The sequence below is a fragment of the Cydia pomonella genome, chromosome 12, assembly GCF_033807575.1.
Source record: "Cydia pomonella isolate Wapato2018A chromosome 12, ilCydPomo1, whole genome shotgun sequence".
NCBI classification, from domain to species: domain Eukaryota; kingdom Metazoa; phylum Arthropoda; class Insecta; order Lepidoptera; family Tortricidae; genus Cydia; species Cydia pomonella.
This window is the reverse complement of record NC_084714.1, coordinates 10,363,857-10,391,595: the sequence shown is the minus strand read 5'-3', so window position 1 is coordinate 10,391,595 and position 27,739 is coordinate 10,363,857. Positions and strand designations below refer to the sequence as shown.

Genomic DNA, 27,739 nt, shown 5'->3' with positions numbered 1-27,739 from the left:
TATATTCCAATTTATGAAATAGGTATATTCTTTATAATCTTTAAGAGCTTTTATTGCATACTATAATATCGTCCACATTAGTTACTGAACTGATAATTCGTAAATATTGTTGCATTAACATTTTACGATCCGCCTATCATAAGTAGGTACTTATATACCTAAAGACTTACAAATACTGCTGTTAGTAGACTTTCTGCCGAATTTTTCTTCGTTCACTGGTCGTAAACTTCTACTATTAAGCGAATGTATGTTTTTTTTTGTAAAAATGTCCATGAGAACTGTTCTCCATTCATAATATTATCTTCATCTGAATATATCCTCGTTGTATTCCAGAGTGGTGGTGGGCGGGCGCATGCGCGGGCGCCGCGGTGGTGGCGTGCGCTGCGGGCGCGCTGGCCCGCCCGCTCCTGCGCCGCCGGCGCGCTGCCGCCGCAGCCGCCGCCGCTTGCCCCGTGAGTCGACTCTAACCCCTTTTTTTCCCCTCTGATCTGGTCCCTGTTGCACCACGCACACACTTGTTGCCTGTATGGCCTGATATTGACAATCCACCATTGACAAGTACATCGGTGGTCCAACAAGTAAACATTGATGCTATGTACCGATACCGTGATTACTTACCGATGTCAGATTTCAATTGCCAAGTCGGTGAAATAGATGCCTGGATCTGGAGAATGCACTACTCCCGTGCCATTGTTTTTAGGAGGCAGGTTTTCCGAATATTTATTTTAAACTTAATTGCACAGAACAAAAAATGAAGAAAAGCGCACTTAATTCCTTTCGGCATTCTCTACTACTACCACAGTTACCAACAAATTACAATTGAAAAAAAAAAAAACTTTAAAATGTATAGTGCCAATTACATCCACACTTTATCAGGCCTGATATCAGGCCCGACGTCAGGCCCGAGCAAGAGTATTTTTCCTTTTCACCAGGTATCAGCACATCGTTAACAATATTTGAAATGTAAAAAAATTCTAACATTGAACATTTTTGGCAATAAGAGACAAAGCATTTTTTACATTTCAAATATTGTTAACTATGTGCTAATTATTCCGTGAAACGGAAAACGATTATCAGGCCCTACATCGGGACTGATTTCGGGCCCGATATCGGGAAGTTTGGATGTAATTGGCGCTTAAAAACTTATTTCTACAATATTTTTTTTAATTAAGCTCAACCAAAAGAGACTTGAAGAAACTGTAACGGATCATCATTCGAGGCGATAGGTATACCTACAAGTATGAATTTGTATTCGAACTTTCCCTTCTACTTAAGATTTTGCTGTTTTTCCCAAATTTAATGTTTCTAGATCAACAGAGAAGTGCCCCACGGGTTTAGAAAAAAATTGGTTTTAGAAACGAGATATGCGACATGGATGACCGTTAATTTAGAGTGAATGACAGATTGCGGTTAGTTAGAAGTTATGTTTATTTGCTAACATGCCAATCGTGAACGCTCCGTAGCGAACGAAACGCAACTGTTTCTGTCGCATTAATACGGAAGAGTGACAGAGACAAATGACTACGCTACGCTACGCTAACGATTGTCTTGTTGGCTACTTGAGCTGAGAACTTGATAATATAGGCGAGATACCAAATTATTTTAACTCTTATATCTCGTAATGTGTAGATGCACATTATAAATAAGTATGTATTATCTCGCGTCAAATGAATGATAATGGTATTTTACGAAAGTTCGTTGAGTCAGACCAAGCTAAGTTGGCAGCGTTTTTGATAGCCCTGACAGTGCAAGTGTTAATAGGGTTGTTTCCATCTACAAATCTTAGGGCAGAATTGTATCCCAATAAATTGTTTTGGGTTATAAGAACATGTTAAACTACTTTTAGGGGACCTGTAATGACCATATTTTTGTAAATATTGAATTTAAAATATCTTTTGACACACGTTACGTGACCAAGCTCGAAACGTCTTCGAAGATTCTGATGACGTCACAACTCTCGGATTGACACTGTTGACAGTTAGGCGATAAACAACAAATGACAAATGTCAGTTGACAGTTCGTATCTTCTACGTGTGTATGTAGTTATGTGTCAAACCGTAAACTGTGACGTCACACAATTTTCAAAGAGCGTTTTGGACGCGAAAGCATCTTTCAAAATATATTTTGTTAATTTAACATATTTAAAGCCGTTTTCAGTGTAAAAGTTGAATTTTAGGGCAACTTTTAGTTAATATAGAACGTAATACAAGCGTTTCAAAAAATTGGAAACAACCCTATTAAAGGTCATAATTTCATAGAAGTTTGACGTTTAAAACAACACTTGCACCGCCTGGGCTTTCAACATCGCTGCCAACTTAGCTTAGTCTGACTCTAGTTATTTATAAATTCTAAAATTATACACCGTGTTTTTTTTATTTCCGTTAATTTCAAGGGTGCATCCCTGAGTTTAAATTAAGTAACTTTTTCAAAGACACCGGTATTCTAATTACTTAACTCCATTTCGGAGATAATCAATATTTAATTTTTATCTTATAAGGCTCTTACGAACTTGTACACTTGCCTTAGGGCCTGTTTACATATTGATTAGTGTTTAGTATGAGTTAATACACTTGATACTAAACATAAATACTATCTCGGACGATTGATGTTCGAAATGACATTGATATGTCACAGTTTTCAATTGTTTGATTGAGTTAAATGTAATGCCCGTGTTACAACATCGCTATATGCAACATTTAATTAATTGGTATAAAAATAAAAAAAAATAAAAAAAATTAAAAACAATTTTTTTTTTGTTTTAAATTAACTATGCCATTTAGTTTCCCTTAACGTACTTGCCGATACACCGAAGTTAACGGAATTCAATAAATAAAAAGCGGCCAAGTGCGAGTCGGACTCGCCCATGAAGGGTTCCTTTATGACGTATTAAAAAAAAACTACTTAAACTACTAGATCTCGTTCAACATTTTACCACTTTGGACACACATTTTACCACTTTGGTAGTGTCTCTCGCGCAAACTATTCACTTTAGAAAAAAAATATATTAGGAACCTAAATATCATTTTTGAAGACCTATCCATAGATACCCCACACGTATGGGTTTGACGAAAAAAATTTTTTTTTTAATTTTATGACGTATTAAAAAAAACTACTCACTAGATCTCGTTCAAACCAATTTTCGTTAGAAGTTTGCATCGTAATGTATATCATATATTTTTTTTAGATTTTTCATTCTGTTATTTTAGAAGTTACAGGGGGGGGACACACTTTTTTTCACTTTGGGAGGTTCTCTCGCGCAAACTATTCAGTTTAGAAAAAAATTATATTAGAAACCTTAATATCATTTTTGAAGACCTATCCATAGATACCCCACATGTATGGGTATGTTGAAAAAAAAAAAAAATTTTTAATTTCATGACGTATTAAAAAAAAACTACTTACTAGATCTCGTTCAAACCAATTTTCGGTGGAAGTTTACATGGCAATGTATATCATATATTTTTTTTAGATTTTTCATTCTGTTATTTTAGAAGTTACGGGGGGGACGACACACTTTTTTTCACTTTGGGAGGTTCTCTCGCGCAAACTATTCAGTTTAGAAAAAAATTATATTAGAAACCTTAATATCATTTTTGAAGACCTATCCATAGATACCCCACATGTATGGGTATGTTGAAAAAAAAAATTTTTTTTTAATTTCATGACGTATTAAAAAAAAACTACTTACTAGATCTCGTTCAAACCAATTTTCGGTGGAAGTTTACATGGCAATGTATATCATATATTTTTTTTAGATTTTTCATTCTGTTATTTTAGAAGTTACGGGGGGGGGGGACACACATTTTACCACTTTGGAAGTGTCTCTCGCGCAAACTATTCATTTTAGAAAAAAATGATATTAGAAACCTCAATATCATTTTTGAAGACCTATCCATAGATACCCCACACGTATGGGTTTGATGAAAAAAGATTTTTTGAGTTTCAGTTCTAAGTATGGGGAACCCCCAAAATTTATTGTTTTTTTTCTATTTTTGTGTGAAAATCTTAATGCGGTTCATAGAATACATCCACTTACTAAGTTTGAACAGTACAGCTCTTATAGTTTCGGAAAAAAGTGGCTGTGACAGAATCGGACAGACAGACGGACATGACGAATCTATAAGGGTTCCGTTTTTTGCCATTTGGCTACGGAACCCTAAAAACACGGTGTAAGTATAATAATAATAATGACAACGATATAGGTCATATAGGATAAATATATTGTGATTAAATAAATAATTTCCAATAATTCGTGTGACCCCTAACGAAGGGGCAGCTCAGGTGGGACAGTTTTTCGGACTATCTGATTAAGTTATCAATTAAATTGTGTGATATGGACACAATAATTAAATTCGTCGGCGATGTTCCACTTAATTCAATTGTAAAAGCCAGTCCAGACTGCAAATTTAATTTGACAATTTGATCAGAAATTAAATGAAAAAGTATAAAATAAAATCACCAATTTTAGATTTATGGCGACAATCTAGCTCTCGAGTCTCGAACTGTACAACTTGCCCTTGCATACTACCATCGAAATTTGACATTTTCGAGTCCGCACCTCCTGATTTGATCGGTAACATCATAATCTCATAATCCAATTAACCCCTTTTCTTCTGATACCTATTCATAAATCGAAATCGTTTATGACCCTTTTATAATTATCAAATGTTCGCCTAATTTTAGAAGCTACTGTATAATGCAAAGGCACATTCTGACAAGTCGAATAGGGTCTCCGGCTATGACGTGACTTTTGGAACTTGAAATTCGAATTAGTGATGAATAGGAATCGATGTTTTAATTTAAGTATCGATTTTTTTTCTTGTCTATTTTTAAATTAAAAATTAATAAATCATAAAGGACTAAATACTTACTCTTATATCTTTATGATTGTGAATGTGTATTAAACTAGGATAATTAACGAAGTACCAACAAACGGAATTTACTGCATATTAATAAAATGTGAATTACTAACTTTGTCCTTGTCTTAAACAATATAATGTAGACAAAATATTTTTAACACATATTTGTAGGCGATACTTTTTTGACCCTGTCCTGTGTTACATGTATTTGTGTGTGGCTTTGTTTTATGAGATGTGTGGATAAACAATGATACGGTTAATCCGTAACGTAAAGATTTAAAAGTTCATGAAAATCTTAAGAACCTATTTTGAAGTTAAAGTGGATGGATTAATCGTTTCTGCTATATGTAGATTTGTATCCACCTACTTCGATTTCGTTACAACTCTTACGATTACCTCGATCATTGAGCAATGCCAACCGTCTCGTCTCGTCTCGCAAGCCGACAAACGCGTCATCGCATCGCTCGCTAATACCTACATATAGGTGCCCATACAAACGACGGCGCGGCGCGGTGGCAGGAATCGAGCTTCTTTTACATGTGTGCCGAATCATATGAGTACGTCGTACTGATACTAACATTATGCACACTTTTACCTTTGAACGCACACACGTAGTGTATTGTGTCGGCTGCTGAGCACACAGACGTGGCTAGACATAGTAGGTTACGTCTGTGTGTCGGGGTCGACGTGACACACAACTGCCTACGCTAGTGTGAGACGACATCGGCGGCAGCCGGTGCACCGCCGCCGCCCGCCCGTTTTCTCCCCGCTACGCGACTGCGAACACCGCGCCGCGTCCGCGTCATTGAATAACAAGACTCGCTCGATGGCAGGCGTCTTCCTGCCAATATGAAAAACAACTCCAAGACAAAATACGCGATAGTGGAATTTATATGTTATTCTTATTTCAAAAGTAATTTATTTTTATAGTGTTATTGCATTTAAAAACATATTTTATTTATTAGTGAATGATAGTTAATTATTGCAAAAACGCTTAGATACGGGTGTTGTAGTCTCCGTCTAGTGCCCTGTGATTGTTTTGTTTAAAGTCAATGTTGAATCAGTTCGCGAAAACAAATTCTTAAATGTCAGTGGCTGTGTGGATTTATACGGCGACCGTAAAAAATCGAGTGATCGATTCGATTTAACTCCTCAGCGTGTCATCGTTAATCATTGGACACAAGCACATCACTAACTGTCATCAATAGGTGAAAAACCTACAAGAATTGTGGACGACAACGTTTCAAATAGTGAGTAATTTACATACAGATCGTAATAAATAGGAACACACAAGCTCGGATATCACATATGATTATAGTAAATAAAAACTTTGCTTCACTTAGGGGGCTTACCGATGGTTTACCGTCATCCTAAGATGGTGTAAAGGATTACACTGAATCAATAATGTTAGTAAATGAATGTAGGCGAGTGAGAATATTCGAGTGTTTGATTTGTAGTGGAAGGGAGTGAAGTGAGGCCCGAGGCACTCGGCAGCTCGGCCGCGAGACGGCGGGAGCATGCCAAGTGATAAGAGGCGCGCCGATAGCGACGTCACACCCAGACGTTGTTTGTGTAAATTTAAATAAATTTTCATGACAGACAGTTCCGTAATCACCTCTCGCCTTAGTTGTGACAAGTCTTTTGATTATGTGCACTAGTCCAACAAATATGTTTATCAGAAGAAACTTGAGTTATGTAGGTAGTTTTATTCTGATTATTTGGTTATCATTATCAGGCTTAGTATTCACCCAACAACTTCAGTCCTTGTTATGATTTATCATTATAACTAATTTATGCATTCTGAGACATCAAACGCACCAACAGCTTAGTATTACAAATAAAATTTAGAACAACATTACTTTGTTATTTCAAATTAACTATTTGAACCATTGGCATTTAAAAAGCACAATTAAGTAAATATATATATGAACTAATAAAATGTTAATATAGGACAAACAAATATTAATAATAATACAAATATTAATTTGAATAGGAAACACCTTTGTCATTAAATACTTTGTTTACATTTATTGAACACTGCATGAAAATAGAAACAACTGATAATTAACAAGCATTAAATAGCCAATTGAAAATCATGTAGTCTTTATTGTCTATTATCTTCAACATTATTAATGAGTCCGAGTCAATACTTAACGCTATTAAAATTGATCAAAAATGATTTTGAGTTGATATTCCTAAAGCATCTGTTTAGCACATAATAAATATTTTCTTTAGGGATTGCAAACCGGATTGATTTTCAATCCGGCCGGATTTTGGCCATATTCCGGCCGGATCCGGCCGGACCGGATCCGGTTTGGTATAGGGATATTGAAGTTAATTAAATGTCATATTTTTCTAGTTTTTTTGCGTAATACGTATTCCTAAATCTATAATTTGAAGTTAATAAATAACTTCTTAACAATAAAATTGAACTTGGTAGTAAAAAGACTAAAAAGTGTTACAATGTCTATATCAGTTTAATAACAAAATATGAAATCGGTCATTTATTATATTTAACCATTCAGAAGTGCTCAAATTTTCGATTACAATTATAAATTTGATTAGTTTCCAAGCCCGATGATGGGATGTGGGGTCGGAATTGGAACTCCTTGAAAGAACATGTTTTTGTTACTGTTCTTTGATTGAATTCTTTGTAACGTTGACATCCATTCTAGTAAGAAAGGAAGATATTTTACTTTTAACCAAAATGATATTAAATGTGCTCCAGTATCATCTTGCTTTAATTTTTTGTCCGAGAATGTAGCAGACTCTATGATAAAAAAATGAACTTTATTTTTAATTTACAGGAAAGTATATTGGTCAAATTATAGGGAACAAAACACGACACGACGATCTCATCCGAAAAATAATAGAGTATAAGATTGAAAACCATCGCGGAAAGGGACTCCCTAAGAAAAGTTACTTGGATGAAATAAAGAATTGGCTACACGTAGAGTAGCATGTACCAGGAGATAAAGGAAATCGCATAAGATTGAATGAGATTGTAAAGAATCAATATTTTATCTTAATTATATATATATATATAATCGGAGTAAACTAAATATTGATGAGTCCAACTCTAGTCGGTAGAGTACGGCCGAGTTAATCCTGCTCATTTGTTTACTATTATAAATCTCCTATCACAACATTATGACACAACATTAACTTTCTCTTTAGCATAAATTACAAATGCCTTCCATGGCATCTGCATCCTTTAATTTTTCCTTCTATTACAGTATTTATGTAATCGTCATATCGTGCCACCAACATGAAAGAAGAAGAAATCCTCTTCTGTTCCCATTTATCGTCATAATAAATATATATATAAATGTGTTACTAAATTCAAACTTTTCATTCGTTTTTTGTTCTGTTTAACTTCATACTTCTCACCCGTCGCTTTTTCCTCATCTAAAATGCACAGCGCGTGCTGTATTTAAGCGTTTTTTTATTTTACCGGATCCGGTCCGGATCCGGTGATTTTTACCGGATCCGGTCCGGATCCGGTGATTTTTACCGGATCCGGTAGCTCTTGAAAAGTGCCGGATCCGGCCGGATTACCGGATCCGCCGGACCGGATTGCAATCCCTAATTTTCTTCAATCCTCATTATATATTTAATGCATAAACATAACGTTATGGTATTGAGGATAGTGCTCATAGTGGAGATAATAGACAAATTATCTTTATGTGACAGTCACTAAATATAAAAACTGCCAACAAATGCATTAGCTAGATTAAACATGTTAGATATAGATAGAGATTTTATGCATACCGGGTATGTTAGATACATGGACCCTGAAAAGGATGTTACAGCATAGTTAGTTAAATTTATTTTATATTACACTTTTATTTAAATTTAATCACAAAGTTCACATATTGTTGCACCTTTTATCTTTGCTTCCAAGTTTATTTATGTACACGGCAGGAAGAAGTTGATAACTCGTATATAAAATTAAAGGAATTTATACTTAAAGTAGAATTACATAAGGACCAATTTCTACAACTTTCTTTCGCTGTGTACGGATTTTATATTTAAAATTAGTGAATATTTAACAAAATGTGTTAAGTATATCTAGAAGTATATTTGCACATACAATCTGACATTCAATGTGTTTTGAATAAATTCTGCAGGGGCTTGTCAGCCTCTTGTTACAGACAAAATAATTTGCTATGCAAACTGCTTACCATCAGGCGGCCGTATGTTCGTTTGCCACTGACATAGTATAAAAAAATAATAAGAAACTAAGAAGTTGATTCACCAACATAATAAGTATTTACACCAAAGTAACATGACCCCTTAACAATTAATATAAGAATGAATGAATGATTGAATGTTTATTTGAATCAAACAAGTGTATATACACAGATGTTACGTTTTAATAGTTCAAATATTAAACTTAAACTATCTAGTAAACTTTCTTCTCTCTTCTATCTGTAGCAAAGTCTGTCTGTGTCAATGACATAGATAGCTATTGCATACCCAAATGTGTAGATGTCTCAATATATCTGATGGCGACTGTACTGATTATTATTTTCTATGAGAAACTCACCTTATTAAAAGTAGGTATTCTTATGTATGAATAAAGTTAGGCTTGATAAAAATCTTGTAAAATAATGTTATATAAGAATTCTTTATTATCACTTGTAAATAGTATAAATACCAGTATGCTTATCTTTTGCACTGTCACTATATTTACATAACTTAGTGATTGTGATCTGTCCTAATACCTGCCTACAAAATGACAAATCTAATTCTTGGAGAAGATTTATTGTATTTATACCATTATTTTTCTAATTGACTATGAAGGTGAATCAAAAAGTTCTTAGAAATAGGGTCCTAAACAAATGAAAATATTTTCGTCTAAAATATTTAAAAAACAAACTTTTTCATCTATATTAGTGCCAACAGTGTCCCTAATATATAAAAAAAAAATCGTACGCTTTTATTTCAGACAATACTTTATGACGTTCCGTAACTAATTTTTTTCCATAGTTAGACTTATTAGACGACTTGTTGCACAAAATAAATAATGACAAGACACGTTAAGATCGCTTGTCTTGTTTCTAATGCTTAAATATATTTTAAGAAAAAAAAACGACTTTAATGAGGGAGACCGGTGAAAGAAAGATTATTGTTGATTTTGGATTTCATACAATGAAATTAAAAAGACTGGTAAAATACCCGCAATAGGGTATTCGACTATATTTAAAATAAATTATTTCACACCATGCATGAAATAATATTAAAAATGGCTATAAGTTTGCTTAAACGAGTTAAGAAGTACCCTCAATTCCTAATGGAATCCATCATCAAAACTCAAGCTTGATAAAAATGTACCTTGAAAACCTGCTTCACAAGCATGCGAAGATAACAAATTGCCTAACGTAAACTATGCGGCGTTGAAGAGTTCCATTCTGTTCATCATCAGCAGTTCCGCTTCATCAAATGTCACTTCTACAAATGTAAATGCTTGATTTGATGATGAAAATACTAAGATCACTATATATATTCACATTTGAAGAGTTCCCTCGATTCCTCATGGATCCCATCATGAGAACTGAGTTTTGACAAAAACGGGACCAATCTGTATATATAAAGATTCAAACAAAAATCTAAATCTTAAAAAATCACACACACCGAATTGATAACCTTTTCAAATCTTGAAGTCTGTTAAAAACGAAGTAGGTACAGGTAGGTCCCGTTTCATATAAAGCTAACTATCTTAGCTAGATTACTTAGGCTACAAAAAGAATACCTACTTCCTTTTTTAAGCTGGCTTTAATCATTTTAACAAAAATGTGACATGTTATGGATAAAGGTACTTATTGCGGTTGGCGCTTACGTCGCCTAGCACCGCATTAGTATTAGAGCGTCGTTAATAATAGCGTTAGCGCCAACCGCCATAAGGTTCCTTTACCCGTAGAATGCCACAAATAAATATATTAATTTAGGGTGACTGCTATAGTTATTGGCCCCTGAATAGTAATAGGCCACTCTTAACAATAAGACTTCCATTGCCTTGTTTCTATCTGTTTAGTTAAGAATGGCCAATAACTATGGCAGTCACCCAATCTATTGCTTATTTTTGACGATCGATTCTAGTCTCACCTGGGACACCGACGACAGAACTTAAGATGTAGCTCACCGATTCAGTAACAGCATATACACCCTTGCTTTATTTAGTTGGTAACGAACAGGGAGTAGAGACGGCGGGAACGAATATTTCTTGGCATGTTGTACTAAATGGTGTCTCAATAAGAGTGCACTTTTTCGTTTCAGAATAAAAACACGTATTTTTTAAGTAAGTTGTGAAATTTTTATATTGTATTATAAAGAAAATATGTTCCGATTATGCATGGAATAAAATATCCGGCAAATGGCCACCACAGGTCTGATGACCGGCCATTCTTTCTTTTCTCTCTTTTCACAAAATTTTCGATGAGCTTTTGACAAAGATGTGGCTATCTCACTGATAACGCGTTAGATTTTTGGTTTATTCGCATGAACCCGAGATTTCACAAAACCCCAAATAAAGAAAACGCATCTTGGTGGCCCGTCGAAATAAGAATTTCGTGAGAAAATCCGGTCTGGAAATGGTTACTGCAATAAATCGATTGTTTCATGGGCGTTTTTACAATGATATCACTTTCTTCTTTTGTTTAACGCTCCATTTTTATGAACCAGAACAATCATAAATGACAGGAAAAAAACTCAAAATTTAAATCGTCACTCTTATTGACACACCCATAGAAATGACGAGGCAAAAACCTGCTACTATGCTATGAAACACTGAGGGCCTGTTTCACAATGTCCAAGTATTACAAATTGACTAAGTATGTATGTACATACTTTTTGTACATAGAAATAAAAACACGAAAAACACAGTTACAGAGTAAATTAAATACAACAAAGGCGAAACTTATCCCTGTATGGGATCTCTTCCAGTCAACCTTTGAGGAAATGTCCCACAGTAAGATCAATAAGGCTTCTGTTGAGGGTACTTAGACAACGATATATATAATATATAAATATTTATAAATACTTAAATACATAGAAAACACCTATGACTCAGGAACAAATATCCATGCTCATCACACGAATAAATGCCCTTACCAGGATTTGAACCCGGGACTATCGGCTTCATAGGCAGGGTCACTACCCACTAGGCCAGACCGGTCGCCAAGTGTAAAGTATTGGATAGCTACCTGACAAATAAATTAACTGCCAGATAAAACTTCCTGCAACATTAGCACTTTATCTACCAGTTAAGCTTATTTATTCGTCAGATAAGCGGCAAGTAGCTTATTCAGGCCTACTTGGACATTGTGAACAGGCCCTTACTAAAAGTCACTAAGACGAAATAATAAACTTACATAAGCCTAGTACTTAGGTCTACTTGGTTTCTTCTATTTTATTTATTTTTACCTTGATTAACCTCGTTATGTAGTGGCACCAGTGACCCACAGGGAACCAGTACTCTACACTTCTAGTGGAAGCCGATATCGTTTTTGGATAAAAAATAGAAGTGTCGGGTAGGTACTGGCCCCCTGATGTCGGTCACTGGTGCCACTACGTTATCAATGTTATCATTAAGTATTTAATTTATATTGCTGAGAAGGTTTGCGGAAACCCACATTAATTTTACTAATTATGTATCTAGTTAATTAATTGATTGTAATAGGTACTTGCCAACCTATTTTTTCATTAAAAATCTAAAATTCATTTGTTATTGCTTGTCATTAGATCAGCTGCTACCTAATTACCTTAATAAAATAAAAAATGTGCCTAGTTGTTCAAGCGATTTTAATTTACATATTACCATTCGTTGTCTTAATTTAGGTACTAACGGGTGATAACAAAAAAATGAGGATGATTTTCCGTGGACTTATAAACAAAACTATGTACTTACATAAACAAAAAATGCTGTTAATAAAGTGAGCTTTTGAGATTTTTGAATTTCAAATGTGTTATTTTTTCAAACATTTGTTTTTGTTAGCATGGTGTAGAAACAAGAAACTGCGAAAACGTGTTGTGCATTTTAAAAATTCTTACTTAAACATGGGACAAAAGGGATAGGGCAAGTCATTTAAGTACAGAAAATGTACCAGTTTCTACTATAGAATTCTTGCATCCATGACTATAAATCGCAAAAGTGGTAGTGGCTAGCCAGCGAAAATAATAACCAAGGCAAGCCTGAATTGACTCCAAAGCACTTTCAATTATAGGAATTCCATGAGCCAACGAGATGCCGCCAAAATTTTTAAGTATTACCAACCGTACATTTGTCGATCATTAAAAAAGATATGTCTGGAATTCTGCTAGAAGGTAAGAGCCCCGGAATACACTGATCAGTAAAAATCGACCATTATGTCTGTGTCGTTGGATGTCTCGAAATTACAAAGGGAAATCATTCAGTTTGGATGATGAAGGTTATTTTCCTTTTAGCAAAACTGATATACCTGGAAATGGTAGATACTATACTAGCAATAATTCTACAATACCAGGCAATATCAAACTCAAGTATTGTGGACAAGTTTGAGCAGACATACATTACAATTCTTGGACTCCAATAACATACCATTTATATGTAAGAAAGTCCGAAATCCCACAACCTTCCGCAATGTCGGCTGATTGATAGTTTTTTTGGCTGTTTGAGTAGTTGAGCGTATAAAAATATTTTGAGAGCTGAAAATTGTGCCCATTTAATAAAAATGACTAAGACTTGTGTTCCGAAAATGGAAAAAAACTGTGTCCAAAAGTTTTATTCGAACTTAATATCTAAACTACGTCAAAAAGCTGACCACGGGCCCTATTCTAACATCCATTAATGTAATTGTAAATAATTATCATGTTTATACTTATTACATAATAATAACAAAGTATCGTAAAAAGTTATGATTTTTTTTTTACAGCTCTGAAATAATTCTCATTTTTTTGTTATCACCCGTTATGAAAAGTAAACTATACCTACGTTGAGTGACATTAAACCCTCTGCTTAAGAAGAATAGGCGCGAGCTTAGGTGGTACCATATTTTCGTATCTTAAGTAGATAGCTTCATAAAAACAAGATTACATTATATAGCACCATTGGCAAAATTATCAAAAGTATGCCTTAAATTAATTATATGACATTTTCACTGATCGCCAACAACTAGATACTCATTACTATTTACTAAAACGGACTTATAGCATATAAATAAGTTTTACCTCCGACGTTTCGAAGACGACGGAGGAAGACTGAATAACTAGTTACTCGACGTCGATTAATGCACTTTGTATGTCAACTAACCGATTAGACTTCGATCGACGATCCATGGATTAGTGTATTAAATGTATTCCTACCCTGCTAGTGTATAGATCGACGTACCAAAAGTCGCATGGTTTTGAATCTGCCTGTATTCCTCATATTATCTATCTTATACACCGTGTTTTTTTCTGTTAATTTCAAGGGTGCATTCCTGACTTTAAATGAAGTACCTTTCTCGAAAACACCGGTATTCTAATTAACTCCATTTCGGAGATAATCAATAATTTACGTTCATCTTTTAAGGCCCCTACAAGCGTGTACACTTACCTTAGGGCCTGTTTACATATTGATTAGTGTTAATACGAGTTAATAAATACATTTGCTACTAAACGTAAATACTATCTCGGACGATCGATGTTCGATATGACATTGGTATGTCACAGTTTTCAATTGTTTGGTTGAGTTAAATGTAATGCCCGTGTTACAACAACGCTATAATGCAACATTTAATAACTTTTTACATAAAAAATATATTATTTTTGGAAAATTAACTAAGTATGCCATTTAGTTTCCTTAAGCGTACTTACTCATGCCCCGAAGTTAACGGAATTCAATAAAAACACGATGTATATTTGAATTGGTTAAAAAACGTTGATTTGGTATTTGAGTTGAATCTAACGACCCTTTATTATGTATATCGTTTAGCCTACAGAGCGTGAGAACGAAGTAGATTCAGGTAGTCAGCTAACATCTTATATGCACATTGGGTACACATTAAAAAAACATTTGAAACCTAGATAATCACTCAAAAACATCTACTTTTTTGGGTTCCATATGTAACAAGAAACCCTTATAGAGTCCGAGTAAGTAAACGTCATAATTTCATAGATGGTTGACATTTAAAATAACACTTGCACTGTGTGGGCTGTCAAAATCGCTGCCACAACTTCTCTTGGTCTGACTCTAGATAGTTTTGCTGTGTCCGTCCACGGTTCAGCCCAGTGAGCCTGATTAATGTAAATATTAAACACGTTTGTTTTTTTGCATACTTAAGTGTTTTTTGCTCGGAACCACGGTTTTTTTTTTTAATTTAGTTAACTTCAATGTTGATCTTACTATGTTTATTATAGGATATTTCAATTAATTTACCACATCAAAGTATTAAATAAAAACACGTAAATTAGCTTATTCGTTTTCAATAATTTCAAAGTTTAACCGATTATCTAAAGCGCTGAAATGCAAAGAGGTAAAGAAACCCTTAGGTAACCCCCCGAAGTATTTTTGGCCAGTTTTTTCTTTAGGTCCGATTATATAGTCTGTCAAACAACTTTGTCAGTGGAAAAGGCGCGAAATTTAAACTTTCTACGGGACGATAACCCTTCGTGCCTACATTTTTTTCAGTTTGCCGCTTTTTTCCATTGACGGAACTGGCTTGACTGACTATAACTCTGATTATACATAGAGTCAAACCAAGATAAGTTGGCAGCGATTTTAACGATGCACGTGTTATTTTGAACGTCAAACTTCTATCAAATGACGTTTACTCGAGACTTGCACCGTCTCGGCTATCGAAATCGCTGCCAACTTATCTTGGTCTGACTCTAGGTAGGTATATCTCGAACAGTATAATACCCTGTGATATTCTTAGTATTCTTAAGTAGAGGGTGTGCCTACTTAAAAACAGATTTCCCGTACGGTGACATCATTTGCAATTATTTTCGTATTTGCAAACTACATGCTACTGCCTCATGAGATTGAGTCGTTTCTTCTTGCATTTGTATGCACTAATTATGTTATAGTATTACAACAATACAACTGCCAAGTCAATTTCCCTATTAAGTTAAGGTGCAGTAGGCTTAGAGTACGGAGTTTTTGAAAGATTGTACCGCTTTTTTAGTTCACAATACGGTTTATTTTAATTAGCAATCTTGAGACCTCTCTCCAGGGACTCCCGCGATTCGAATCCAGAGATTTTGACTTTCGCTCGATAGAAAAAATCACGAACATAGGTCTAAAATAGGTCTTAGGCCATGGTTCTGCAATAAACGAAATGAAATGACATGAAAATGCACATTAAAAATTTATAATAAAATTTGTACAAAAGCTGAAAATATGAAAATTATTTCTAAAAATGAGCAATATTATGCTTGAGGGAATCCTACTACTACATTTTTATTATTAAGAATATATTAAACACACGAAAAATTTAAATTCAACCCCGCGGTCTGATCACGCACGTGCATCACGCTTACGCACAGAGAGAGTGAGATAAGAACACGAATCTACTGGGCCTTAAAGAAGTATCTGAATAAAAACCATTTGCTGCTAAATACTGCATGACATTTCACAAAAGATTTTTAAATGTATGCGGTCATTTACCCTACTGTTCCACAAAAAAGAAACGAGAAACATTAAACTTGAAAAATAATGAATAATGACCGAGGCAATGACATTGTAACCAGAGATATAGGCACTAATGATTAAAATCGGTGATTTGACTAAAAACCCTAACGATTAAATCATCCGTGATGAAATCGAAATGAAAAATTAATCTCTTAATAAATAGATACCATAGAGTACTCAATGAAACTAGAATATCGCGAACTTATTGAATTAAAAAAATCAAATTGAAAAATCTCGCTCGCTTCGCTTCGTATCGCAGACTTCGAATAGTATTTCATAGAAATACATAGACGCCCGTCGTGTCCACCTTTAGTTAAAATAAAAATTTTGCCCACCTCTTGTAACGAATGTAACGTCATTGAGCCAACTTTAAATGTGATATCTAGGTGACCTGTAATATAAAAATATTCATAACTCTTCAGATTAAATTATAATAACTGCAAAATAATATTTATGTGGCGTTCCATGGCTAAAGGGTGCTTCTGCCCGATATGGAGTTAAGCATGGATCCTAAATCTACGTTATATAAGCTACCTAACACAAAAAAAAATCTAAGTACAATACTTTTTTTTAAATCATCAAACCTACACATGCTAAAACCGCGTTTTTGAGAAAAAGTTACTAGTTTGAAACGCATTTCAACTAAGTTCCCATTGGAAGTTACATAGATGATGACTAATTGTGTATCTTAAGGTGTTTTTTATTTGAAATGCACCAATATTTATTTCAACGGCCGTTACAGATTGTGAAAATTTTCACTTGGCTTTGATTACATCAAGTCGCCAAGAATATGAAATTAGGAAAAAAATCTTTGTGTGGATTATTCTTCAATATTTTGCTATATTTAAGATATTATGTAGTGGTTAACATATTTTAACATATAAATATTGAACGTATACGAGTAAAACTAAGCTAGGAAGACACGTCTATTCCTACATTTTATTTTATTATTACGCAGAAAAGAAATAAATGATAAATTTGAAATATTTAACAAAAACATTCGTATCTCCGTAACTAGAAATGAGCATAAGGACCCTTCTCTCATGGAAAGGGACATATCAATGTACCCCAGGGCTTGTGTACTGTGTACTTTAAACACACTGATTTGTCCAACAATAGCACTAACATGAAGCGTATGAAGACAGACAAAACCACTAATATAACTTAGAGGTTTTGTCTGAACTGTCTGTCCTTCAATTAACTTTAATACAAGGTGTAAAAAAAATAGCAACTTAAAATTAGTCTACTATCTACTATACACAACTGATCTTTGTCGCTGGACGCATTGATCGAAGTATCATACTCGTATACGTCAATTGGTTCTAAAATTAGTTAAAGGACCAGGTACGGAAACCTCCCGTTTGTGTCCGTCCGTCCCGCCCGATGCGTCCTAATTTTAAGTCTTTTTCTGAACGGACATTTTCTTCCTTAAACTTCCCCGCGTAGATTATAGGTTAATAGTGAGGTGGACCACATAAGTGAGAGCAGTGTGTTGTGATTTGCAGATGCTCTCGGTACAAGTGCCGGGGTGCGCGGGCATGGAGCGGCTCGGTGCGCCGGGGGGGCCGCGCCTGCGACACGAGCACAGGCATCACCACTCTACGTGAGTATTACTACTTACATTTAAACATTTTAGTTGACTACTGACACAACTCTTAGATGAATAACAATGATGTTAGTGGACCAAAGTCAGAGTTCGAAAGGACAGTTACCAATGATAATTACCTTGAAATTGTGTTTGATAATTATCGGATTGATAATAAACGCTACGTTAACGTTATGTAAATATTTTCATTTAAATGACATTACCTACCGATTGTAGTGATAATAACCTGATAATTATCAAAGAGTATAATTTAGTCTTGTTAATTTCGAACCCCGACCAAAGTATCCAAAAATTAACAAATCCTTCAAGTATTGTATTCTACTGAATAACTATACGGTGTATTGTTACCTATTAATATCATGTAAGTACCTAGTTACTAATAATTAAATGTGCTTTGTCCAAAACGTTCGAAATGTACCCTCGAGAATTTTAGAAATCAGGGCTATCCAATGTTTAGGTATTTATGTCATTCATTTGAGTGACCTACAAACCTAGCTATGTAACTCTTATTTTACTTAGAGAGTCTTAACTTAGAACCTTAAATCGGGTGCTCTTAGTCACACAGTAATAATCTCAATCATAATTATCTAATGAAATAACGGTATACGTTCCACATGCGACATTACTCTTATTTGCGATATAAAGTTCATCAGATTGAGGTCGGCACGGGCCGTTCTGGAAATGCCAAAGAAATTAAGATAACCAATCAAAACACTGCTCTTCTAAATATTGCTGAACTGTAGTCAGTATCTGTACATGTATAACAATTATAGAAAAATATACATGTATTTTGAGTTTTATCTACCACAAAACCAAATTCTTGAAATATTTTAAAGCTTGGGTTAAACCATTAACAGCTATAATTAACCTAGTAGTTGAGTGATGAGCTGCAAAATACTGGCACGTACCTATCGCTATATCTATGTCCGTGTATGGGCTCTGACCACGCCGCTAGCACGAAGTTTGCACTTATCTTACACGTGCATGCAAGAGATTTAATCAAATATTCAAGTTTCAAGCGAGAGCTGTTCTTAAGATCATGGCTGACGATTTTACTTGCATTCTGGCCTTCAAACGGCGAGTGCAATATATAATATGTATTGAATTACTTCCAGTTGGCTTCTGGTCGTTGGCTTCTGCAGAATAAGTCCAGAGTCAATGCAGACGTTTTTATCATGTTCTTATCTTTCGTATCAAGACTGCACGTCATGGAAATGCAATTTCCTTATTAAAACATTCCATCTTAACTGTCTCTGTTCACAAAGTTTCCACATGCATTAGCTTGATTTTTATCGTTGTCCTTGTGGACCCTGTCACGTGGAATATGTATAGGTATATGTTCCGGTCATTTTTATTCTACGTTTCCTACGTAGAATAAAAAAATTTGTTTATGTCAGTAGTCTTTGAGACTTCAGGATTTAGATCATTTATTTTATTAAAAACTATGGAATAATAACAATGATACATACAGCATTCTCTTGTGCTCGTTCAGGTCAGATTAATCTAACTCTTCCCCCTTACAGCAATCTTCCATACCCTATGCCTGTCAGCAGTCCTTAACTTTTTATTTTTACTATTACCACCGAGGTCAACGCCCTTCATTCACTTAATAAAGTATTAATACTCGGTATTCAATAATACGTAGCATGTGTCACAATTGGTTTGCCAATTTACAAATCATTTTTGTGGAAGTGGCACCATATTACCTAATCCAGACATCACCTGAATCACCTCACCAAGTACATAATTACGTTTCTGATAATACGTTTCTGCCATATCCATTATTGAAAAAAACCGTTTTTTAATTATTTAGAAACAAAAAATATGCTATAATTGACTCTAATCGGTATAAAAACAAAAAAAAATATTTTTCAAAAATTTTATGCCATATCCGTATTTTACTATAGGATAATTACACTCGGTTAACAGAAAACTATTACAAAAATGGTGACATAAATATCCAAAATTTTGGGTCATATAATACGTACATTGTACGCTTAACTTTTACTCATCAAAAACGGACATGGCAATAATAAAACTGCTTTTATTTCATGATAACCACTATATTCAAAATATTTGTATGATACTATAAATAGTAAACGTATGTGCCTAAATGATAAATAAGTTCAATAATTCCTAAATATAAAACTTTTCGAATAAAAATCTCTTGCTTCTTTTTGCTCTCCTGCAAATCAATGTAAGTGGCGTATGGCACAAATTATTCTCACCCGACAATATATTGATCTCTTCTACCAGTACGTATGCCACCACTCACAGGTCTCTAAATTAAGCCACTCTCCTCAGTACTGTTCCAATCTTATGCATCGCTTACTTGATGTTAGGCAGATATCCTCATAAACCCATCATCGTTATGGTCTGCAATTGCCCACCCATTAATCTTTGCAATTACCTTGACCAGCTAGATTAAAGCTTAATGTTAATAATTTCAGGGAATGGGAAAAGCAGCAGCGAATACAGGCGATGGTGGGGAGAATTCAAGAGATGGTGGAGCAAGACGCGAGAGCGCGATCTGCGGCCGCCGCCGAGCGGCTCGGCCTGCCACCCAGCATACAGTTGCCGGACGGCGAATACGGGCAGGACGCCCATTTGCAGTTACGAGTCCCTTATCAGGTAATCATCCTTTGCATTTTCACATGAAAATGATACTAACAACACCATTAGCACGTAAGGTTTATCTTTAAGTGCTTATATGTATACCTAACAATAAACAATTTCCACTGCGGTTTAAAAAAAATGCAGGCATCAACCAATCAGAGACGCGAAGTTTGAGATGTTATGTTGAGATGTGTTAATAATTAATTTAATGAATCAACTTCTGCACGTATCTCGGCAGCGCTCAGTGAAGTCACTTATCAATTTGAGCTATAACCCTAATCTGAGTATCTCATGCCAGTCATGCCGAAAAGGGTACGAATAACAAACTCTCTCTACCCACTCATCTAGATAAAAAACACTGCGTGGCGTAACGGTGGTGGTTTTCCATTTGCTCTGCGATACCGATATTATTTTAGCCTAGGCATTTAGGGTAAAACGTCGTTAATTTCGGACAATTTGAATCTGTTTCCTTGTTTTTTTTTGGTACCTAATAACTATGCCACACAAAGCTAACCTCGCATTTGCCCCATTCCACACTATCGTATCAGCGTATCATTAGCGACGTTAAGAGGGCAAATGATACACGACATAGCGCAGTGACTCGATCCTGATAGGAACGTCGTTCACGCCTCGAGGCGTGATCGCTAGTTTTATGGAATCTCAACAGCAATGAATGAAGGAATGATAATTCAGCGAAACGACAGCGTTTCTTAAGAGAAAATCAAATTCGAAGAGCTCTGGGAGAAAGAATACTCAACAGTTGATTATTTTAGCGGCAAAATACACTTGTGCGGTGACAACCTCATGTCTGCCACAAGACATTACTCGTTTTGCCAACCCTAAAAATATGACAGCACTGTTAGTAACAAGGCTAACCAGACTGTTTTAATGCACTAATTTAACTCGCAATCCAATCATCGCGTCGCAAACCTACACTGACATATCTGAATTATGTTTAGTTTAGTAGTTATCGTGCGTGTTGCCCGCGCCAATACATGTACGGGCAAGTACGAACAAATTGCACGATAACTGAATTACATCAGTTAGATGTCATTCTGATGTCAGAGTACGTTCGAATTAGCCTGTCAATCACTTGGCTCTGTATATTTGTGACAAATCTAAGGATCAAAACTATGCTGTGAGCCTTCACTCCAGTAACAAATGTTATGTGAATAGACAGGCAGTTGAACGCTATCATCCTAAATAGATGTATGGTATCGAAGCGTTCAACCCGTTTGCTGTACTACAAGTGCGCAAAATGTGACCGCGGCTGGCAAAACGCGCGTATAATGATACAAGCAAATCTCGTCGTTATGGCAAGCGACAAAGCTCGGACGTTATGCCGGCATAACGTCCGAACTTTGTCGCTTGCATCTACCGTGACCGCTCACATCTAGATAAAGACAGATAACTGAGAAAAGTCACGGGTATCACTGAAGAAATATCAAAAATTATGTTTATTGTCATAATCTCTTCTGACAACTGCACCTACACATTAATTTATAAAATTGGGCCAGTCTGTGTGTCTGGACAATGTAACGTTGATTTTGTTAGGGCTTGTGGAATCAAGATAAAAGGTTTCTTACACAAGACATGCAATTCGGCCGCACCAAGTATAAGAGCAGTAACTCATTTTGAAATGTCATTCAATTGTATGCCTTGTACGATATGTTCTACAATTGAAAGAGATTTCAAAATGAGTTACTGCTCTTATGCTTAGTGCGGCATAAGAGCAGTAACTCATTTAAAAAAAATATATATATTTTTTTAAATATCCTATGAATTCTTATCGACACTTAGTAGGGTCTGAATCTGCTGATTGGCATTTTCACTTAACTGTGTACCATTAATGTGGTTAGCAATCGTCACAAAACTAAAGGTCAATTTCAAACCACATACATTTTGTCAGGAATGAAAGTTGGACGTTACTGAAACACAAGTCGCGCTAAAGTACAAGTTAAAATGAAAACGACGTCCTGATGATATGCAACTCTTTAAAATTGCGCAAGTTCGATGTTACCTTGGAAGTGTGCTGTTGAAAGACTTGTCGTAAGAGCAGTAGAAATGCGATTATTTTATGATACAAATTAGCCTTGCAGTGCAACAAAAGATTGGCTTCAATATACAAATATCGACCGAAGCTTATCGAAACTCTGGGTGACCAAGGTCATAGCGATTCGTACCTATAAAATTATACCGCAAACATTTTCACGGATTGAAACATCAACTATGCCAGACATAGTTTGTTCAATTGCCTGCAATTGTAAAAAAGAAATAGGTACTAAACGAATTGATTATATCTCAAAAATAAATAGTTGTGTTTTTATATTTCCCATTTTTAATTTTATTTTATTACATGATCTTGAACTGACCCACTGCAAAACATTCGGTGTTGCGTATGTACATATTAAGAGGATAGGGGACGATCGATTCTCCATACATACAAACGTAGTCCTCATTTTCCTCCCTGGGTATTGACATTATGGAAAATATTTTTACACAATTTTATGTATTTCTCTTATAGTTAATATCCAGAAAGGAAAATGGGGAATACGTTTGTATGGAAAACCGGTTTCGAGGCGGTCGTCCCCCTTCGTCTTAAGAGGGGGCGTAAAACTACGAAATTAGAAGGGACAAAAGACATGGCGCGCCACGCGAAAGTTGCGACGGAAGATTTGGAAATCGCGCATGTTTTAACGATTTACCTCAATCACTCTGAAAGTACTATACTTATGTTTAAAATTTTGCTCGAGAAGCCCTCGGCTATATCACTAGCTATTTTATATTGCGATTATATTGTTGTCGTATGCGGGGTAACGATATTTGATTAAAATTAAATGAAAATTAAACATGCTTTCGTGATTCCTTTCTATCGAGACAAGATTAACCATTTAAGGTTTTGATTGTAGTCTGCCCTTGCAAATATGATTCCGTTTGTTTTTTTTTTCATTGGCATTTGCACTAGCTTTAAACGTGTAAAATTCAATATAAAAACTACAATTTCGCGTTAGCCCCCTCTTACCTGTGGACTGCACACTTCTTATCACTAATGCCAGGTGTTGCCTAAGTAGCAGACTGCTTATCTGTTACATTTGATTAATTCAATGTTACTCGTATCGGCTAAACATTAAAGCCCATTTCCTAATTTATGGCTTCGAAGTTATCAATGCCTTACCATGTTTCATATGAATTGGGGCTGAAATTTTAAAGACACGATGAGTACATACCTACACTTTTTCTGGTAATGTTTTTGGCTTCGAATTAATTCTTCAATGCCTTGACTTGTTCTCATATAAATTAGGATCTGCACTCCTTAATCATCTTGCCCACTCATCCCGTCCTGTTCTTTGTCTTTACTGGTCTGGTCAAACCTTTTATGCCAAATGATTATCGTAGCATAACATAACAAATCTACTCGTTCTGCGCTAGATGCCACTTGGGCGGTGCCACTTATGTATCCCTTCTATTCATCATCTCGAACTGTCTGTTGTTTAGCTTTCTTATTTTAACGTCAGTATCATTTTTCTCGTATTGGTTTCTATATAATCGAAAAGCACCCCATTTATAGGTTGGCTCGATAATTTATTCGATCATTCATCATCATCATTGTTCGGTGATTCGGTCATCAATCTGCATGACTGCAGAAAGCGAAAATTGCATATAACGAATTAGATCTCGTTTTGATTACGGGATTAACTACGTCATATAACAATGTAACAATTAGTGAATATGGTTACTTTTGTAAGCGAGATACAGCTCTTGGGTTTATTGATCGGCGCCTTTACTGCAGTGATTTGGATAAAAATAACTGTGGCCGCCTCAGGGGCGGTGATAAAATCCACTTCTCACGTCATTAATACGATCCTTTGTTTTCGATTTCAGCAAGCCGAGTTGATGAGAAGTTTTCAGCCTCCACCGAACAAGTGCGTGAGCGACGTGCCCGAGTGGGCGGAGGCGCGGCGCGGGGCCGGGGGCGGGGGTGGCGGGTGCGCGGCGGGCGGCAGCCACAAGAAGGACGGGCTGCTGCAGAAGGCGACGCGCTGGTGGGGGCGCATGGGCGCGCGCGGGCCGGGCGTGCCGGGCGTGCCGGGCGCGCCGGGCGTGCACGTGCCCGCGCTGCCGCCGCCGCCGTGCGTGATGGTGCCGCGCCGGACGCCGCCCACGCCGCCGCCGCCGCCCGACGCGTGACGTCACCCGGCCCGCGCCTCCCTCTACCATATCACGCTTACATTCCATTATCGGGACGATCAGACTCGCCGAGGTGCTCGCTTGTCCCGGAGTATTATAGACTTGGTATTTATTTATTTGGGACTCCCGGCCTCGGCCGGACGGGGTCGCGGGGACGTTTGTGATATGTGACGGTCGCGCCCCGCGCCCGCCGCGAGCGACGCTAGTCTTGATACTTTAATCGGTTTAGACGTAGAGATAATTGTTTCTATTGAGAAGTTATGTTCATATACGAGGTCTCGCAGCCCGCTAGTGTGTGTAGGTGTGTATCGCGTGCGTAGCGTGTGCGTCCGTGTTCCTCGCATTGTTCTTGAGTTTCGCAAAAACTAAGACTGAAATAAATAAAAAAATATAACACTATAAAGTCTACATTGAAGTATGTTGTCTTAGGTAAATTTAATTCAAATAGAAACAATTAAAAGTATATAATATTTAATGAATCTTTCGATTGTAACCTTGATGATATTGTATATTATGGAGAAGGTCAGTCAATAAGCTAATGTCTTTGCAGTGTACAGTTTCATGTTTAAGTAAACTATTTTAAAAAATAATTTCTATACAGCAGCTATAAATCTGTGTTTAAACAACTTTTATATTTATTTATAATGGTGTATAAAGAACATATCCTATATCAGTACAGTAAATGCAAGGAATATTAATTTACATAGCATAGTGACTATTTTATTGTAAATATTATCTCTAATTTAATATTAGATTAATAATGGACAATTACCAGAATCCGAGGGTCTTTTCAATTGAGTGTTTACTACATTCCATATTTATGTTGAAATCTCGATGCTACTTACTGTACAGCAGCCCGGCCGCTGTGCTCCGGAGGCGAGCCGACACGCTGGCGCACTGCTTCATCCCACATGCTCGCTTACGTACTAGCTACGGTACGCGACACTTACAATATGTCAATTGCACTGCACTCCTTTGATAAAAATTTAACATCAAAACGACATATTGTATTTCCACTATACTGTATTTCCCCCTTCCTAACAAATGGGTATGTGCGAGGGGGAAAAACGATACCCATGTTGGATGAATATAGTGTCCTAGTGAGTTTTCGCGCTGTAGTATGCGATACTGACAATCAGATTTAGAAATCTCATTAGGGATAGATTGTTGATAAAATATTGGTTGATTTAGGTTTATATTAGGTATTTATTGTTCATGGAACCAGGTACACGTGTTCTGATTCCAATTTGAGATTTGGTGCAACTATTTTTATTGTTATTTATTTTTGGAAGTCAATTTCAAAATTTTGTTATGTATTTATCAAATTAATCAGAACATGTGTACTTGAATAAAATTATTTCATTAAAAATAAAATGTTGTTGAAGAAGCGCTTAAATATCACTACATTTAAACACAAACTGCTTAATTTAATCATAATCCTCATTGTATAACTTCCCGGCAGCACATGTTTCTGTATTTAGTAGAGACCATTTATGCCAACTTGACTGATACAAGGTCGTCTTTTCATTTGTAAGTTTTGCTCGCGTACCTAAGTTGTGACACCGCTATTTATTAGAATCAGATAGTAATGAACATTTCTTTTTCCAACATATAACGACATAGACTACCTATTATATAGGTTATGCACTTTTACGTGAATAAAACTATAATAAATTTAAAAATGTAACCCAAAAATCCTTGCTTACGGACGTGTTTTGAATGCCTATCGTTGTTTGAGTGTCCTATTGAGTCAACTATAGATTTTAAATCTGTCCGATAAGATTGATAAACGCACTCGTTATGCGTACAACCTACCCCAAATGTGAAAGTGGCGCCCAACTTATCACTTAGCAAATCCACTGTCATAATTCTATGTTTTCACTGTTCAAAGTTAAAATTTGTTTTTTTTTTTAACTATCTTGCCACTACAATTAACAAATACAATTCAGTCCATATTGACACATAAATCAATTATTTGTGTACATATGTTATGCTTATATGACGTGAAACCATAAACAACAAAATATATTTTTAAGATAATGGTTCCTTGCAACTTTTTATCCGCCAACTCGCTAACCTTTTTCGCTTTATTCGTGTAGGGTGACTGGTATAGATATTAGGCCACTCTTTACAATAAGACTTCTATTGGCTTGTTTATTTCTAAATTGTTAGGAGTGGCCACCCTATTTATTATTTAGTATAGCAGTCACCCTATTTTGGGCCTGGGTATTGCAATTGACTAGTCCAAGTAGTCCAATAGAACTTAAGTCACCAGCTTAAAGGCCCTTAGCTGTCTTGGTGGTACATCAGAATTGCTACATCATTGTCTCAATCAGGGGTACTTCCGCATCTTACTGCATCGATGATGTACTAACAAGTCAGGAAAAGCCTAATTACGCTGGTTCGGTGTCTATGCGGATCTGTGTCAAAAACAGGACCCATAAGGCGCTTCACTGCGCGTACATTGAATCATGCTTCGGAGTGGACAGCATGGTAGGTCCTTAAGCTACGTGCTATATGTTGTTATTGCGACCACGAAATGTCGCCAGTTGGCAGGTAGACAGTTTCCCGTGGGCCTACGTATGAATGCCTGCTAATTTATCACCTTGTTATTATATAGCCTTAGAATTTGACCAGAGGTGGTAAAAGCAGTCATTGTACAAATTTCTAATGAAATATAAAAGTTGTTTAAAATAGTTTCAGAATATTAATTATCTAGATAACGAACAATATTCCATTGTCATATTAAATAAGTAAAAGCAGAAGCAAATGTTACTAATTAAAAAAACCGCATTAAATTATGACCTACCAGTAATAAAA

The 27,739-nt window shown here is 35.8% G+C and overlaps 1 protein-coding gene across 3 annotated transcripts; it reads left to right on the top strand.

The window, feature by feature from the left end:
* Nucleotides 1-234: 234 nt before the first annotated feature.
* On the top strand, nt 235-27,739 carry LOC133523505 (uncharacterized). 3 transcript variants are annotated; one of them, XM_061859139.1, is made up of 4 exons: nt 235-452; nt 17,998-18,112; nt 20,566-20,746; nt 24,614-27,739. In XM_061859139.1, the coding sequence occupies exons 1-4, from the start codon at nt 353-355 to the stop codon at nt 24,917-24,919; spliced, it is 702 nt and encodes a 233-aa protein (XP_061715123.1). In that variant the 5' UTR covers nt 235-352; the 3' UTR covers nt 24,920-27,739. The 3 variants fall into 3 exon arrangements, with proteins under 3 accessions (XP_061715123.1, XP_061715124.1, XP_061715126.1); XM_061859140.1 differs by lacking the exon at nt 235-452 and adding an exon at nt 5,389-6,109; XM_061859142.1 differs by lacking the exon at nt 235-452 and adding an exon at nt 5,394-6,109 and having other exon boundaries at nt 18,015-18,112.

What these genes read in the sequence shown, in the direction of transcription:
- LOC133523505 (XM_061859139.1), top strand. Translation starts at nt 353, where the DNA reads ATGCGCGGGCGCCGCGGTGGTGGCGTGCGCTGCGGGCGCGCTGGCCCG. An exon ending in CAGCCGCCGCCGCTTGCCCC is followed by an intron (nt 453 to 17,997) that starts GTGAGTCGACTC and finishes AAGTGAGAGCAG; the next exon opens with TGTGTTGTGATTTGCAGATG. An exon ending in AGTTACGAGTCCCTTATCAG is followed by an intron (nt 20,747 to 24,613) that starts GTAATCATCCTT and finishes TTTCGATTTCAG; the next exon opens with CAAGCCGAGTTGATGAGAAG.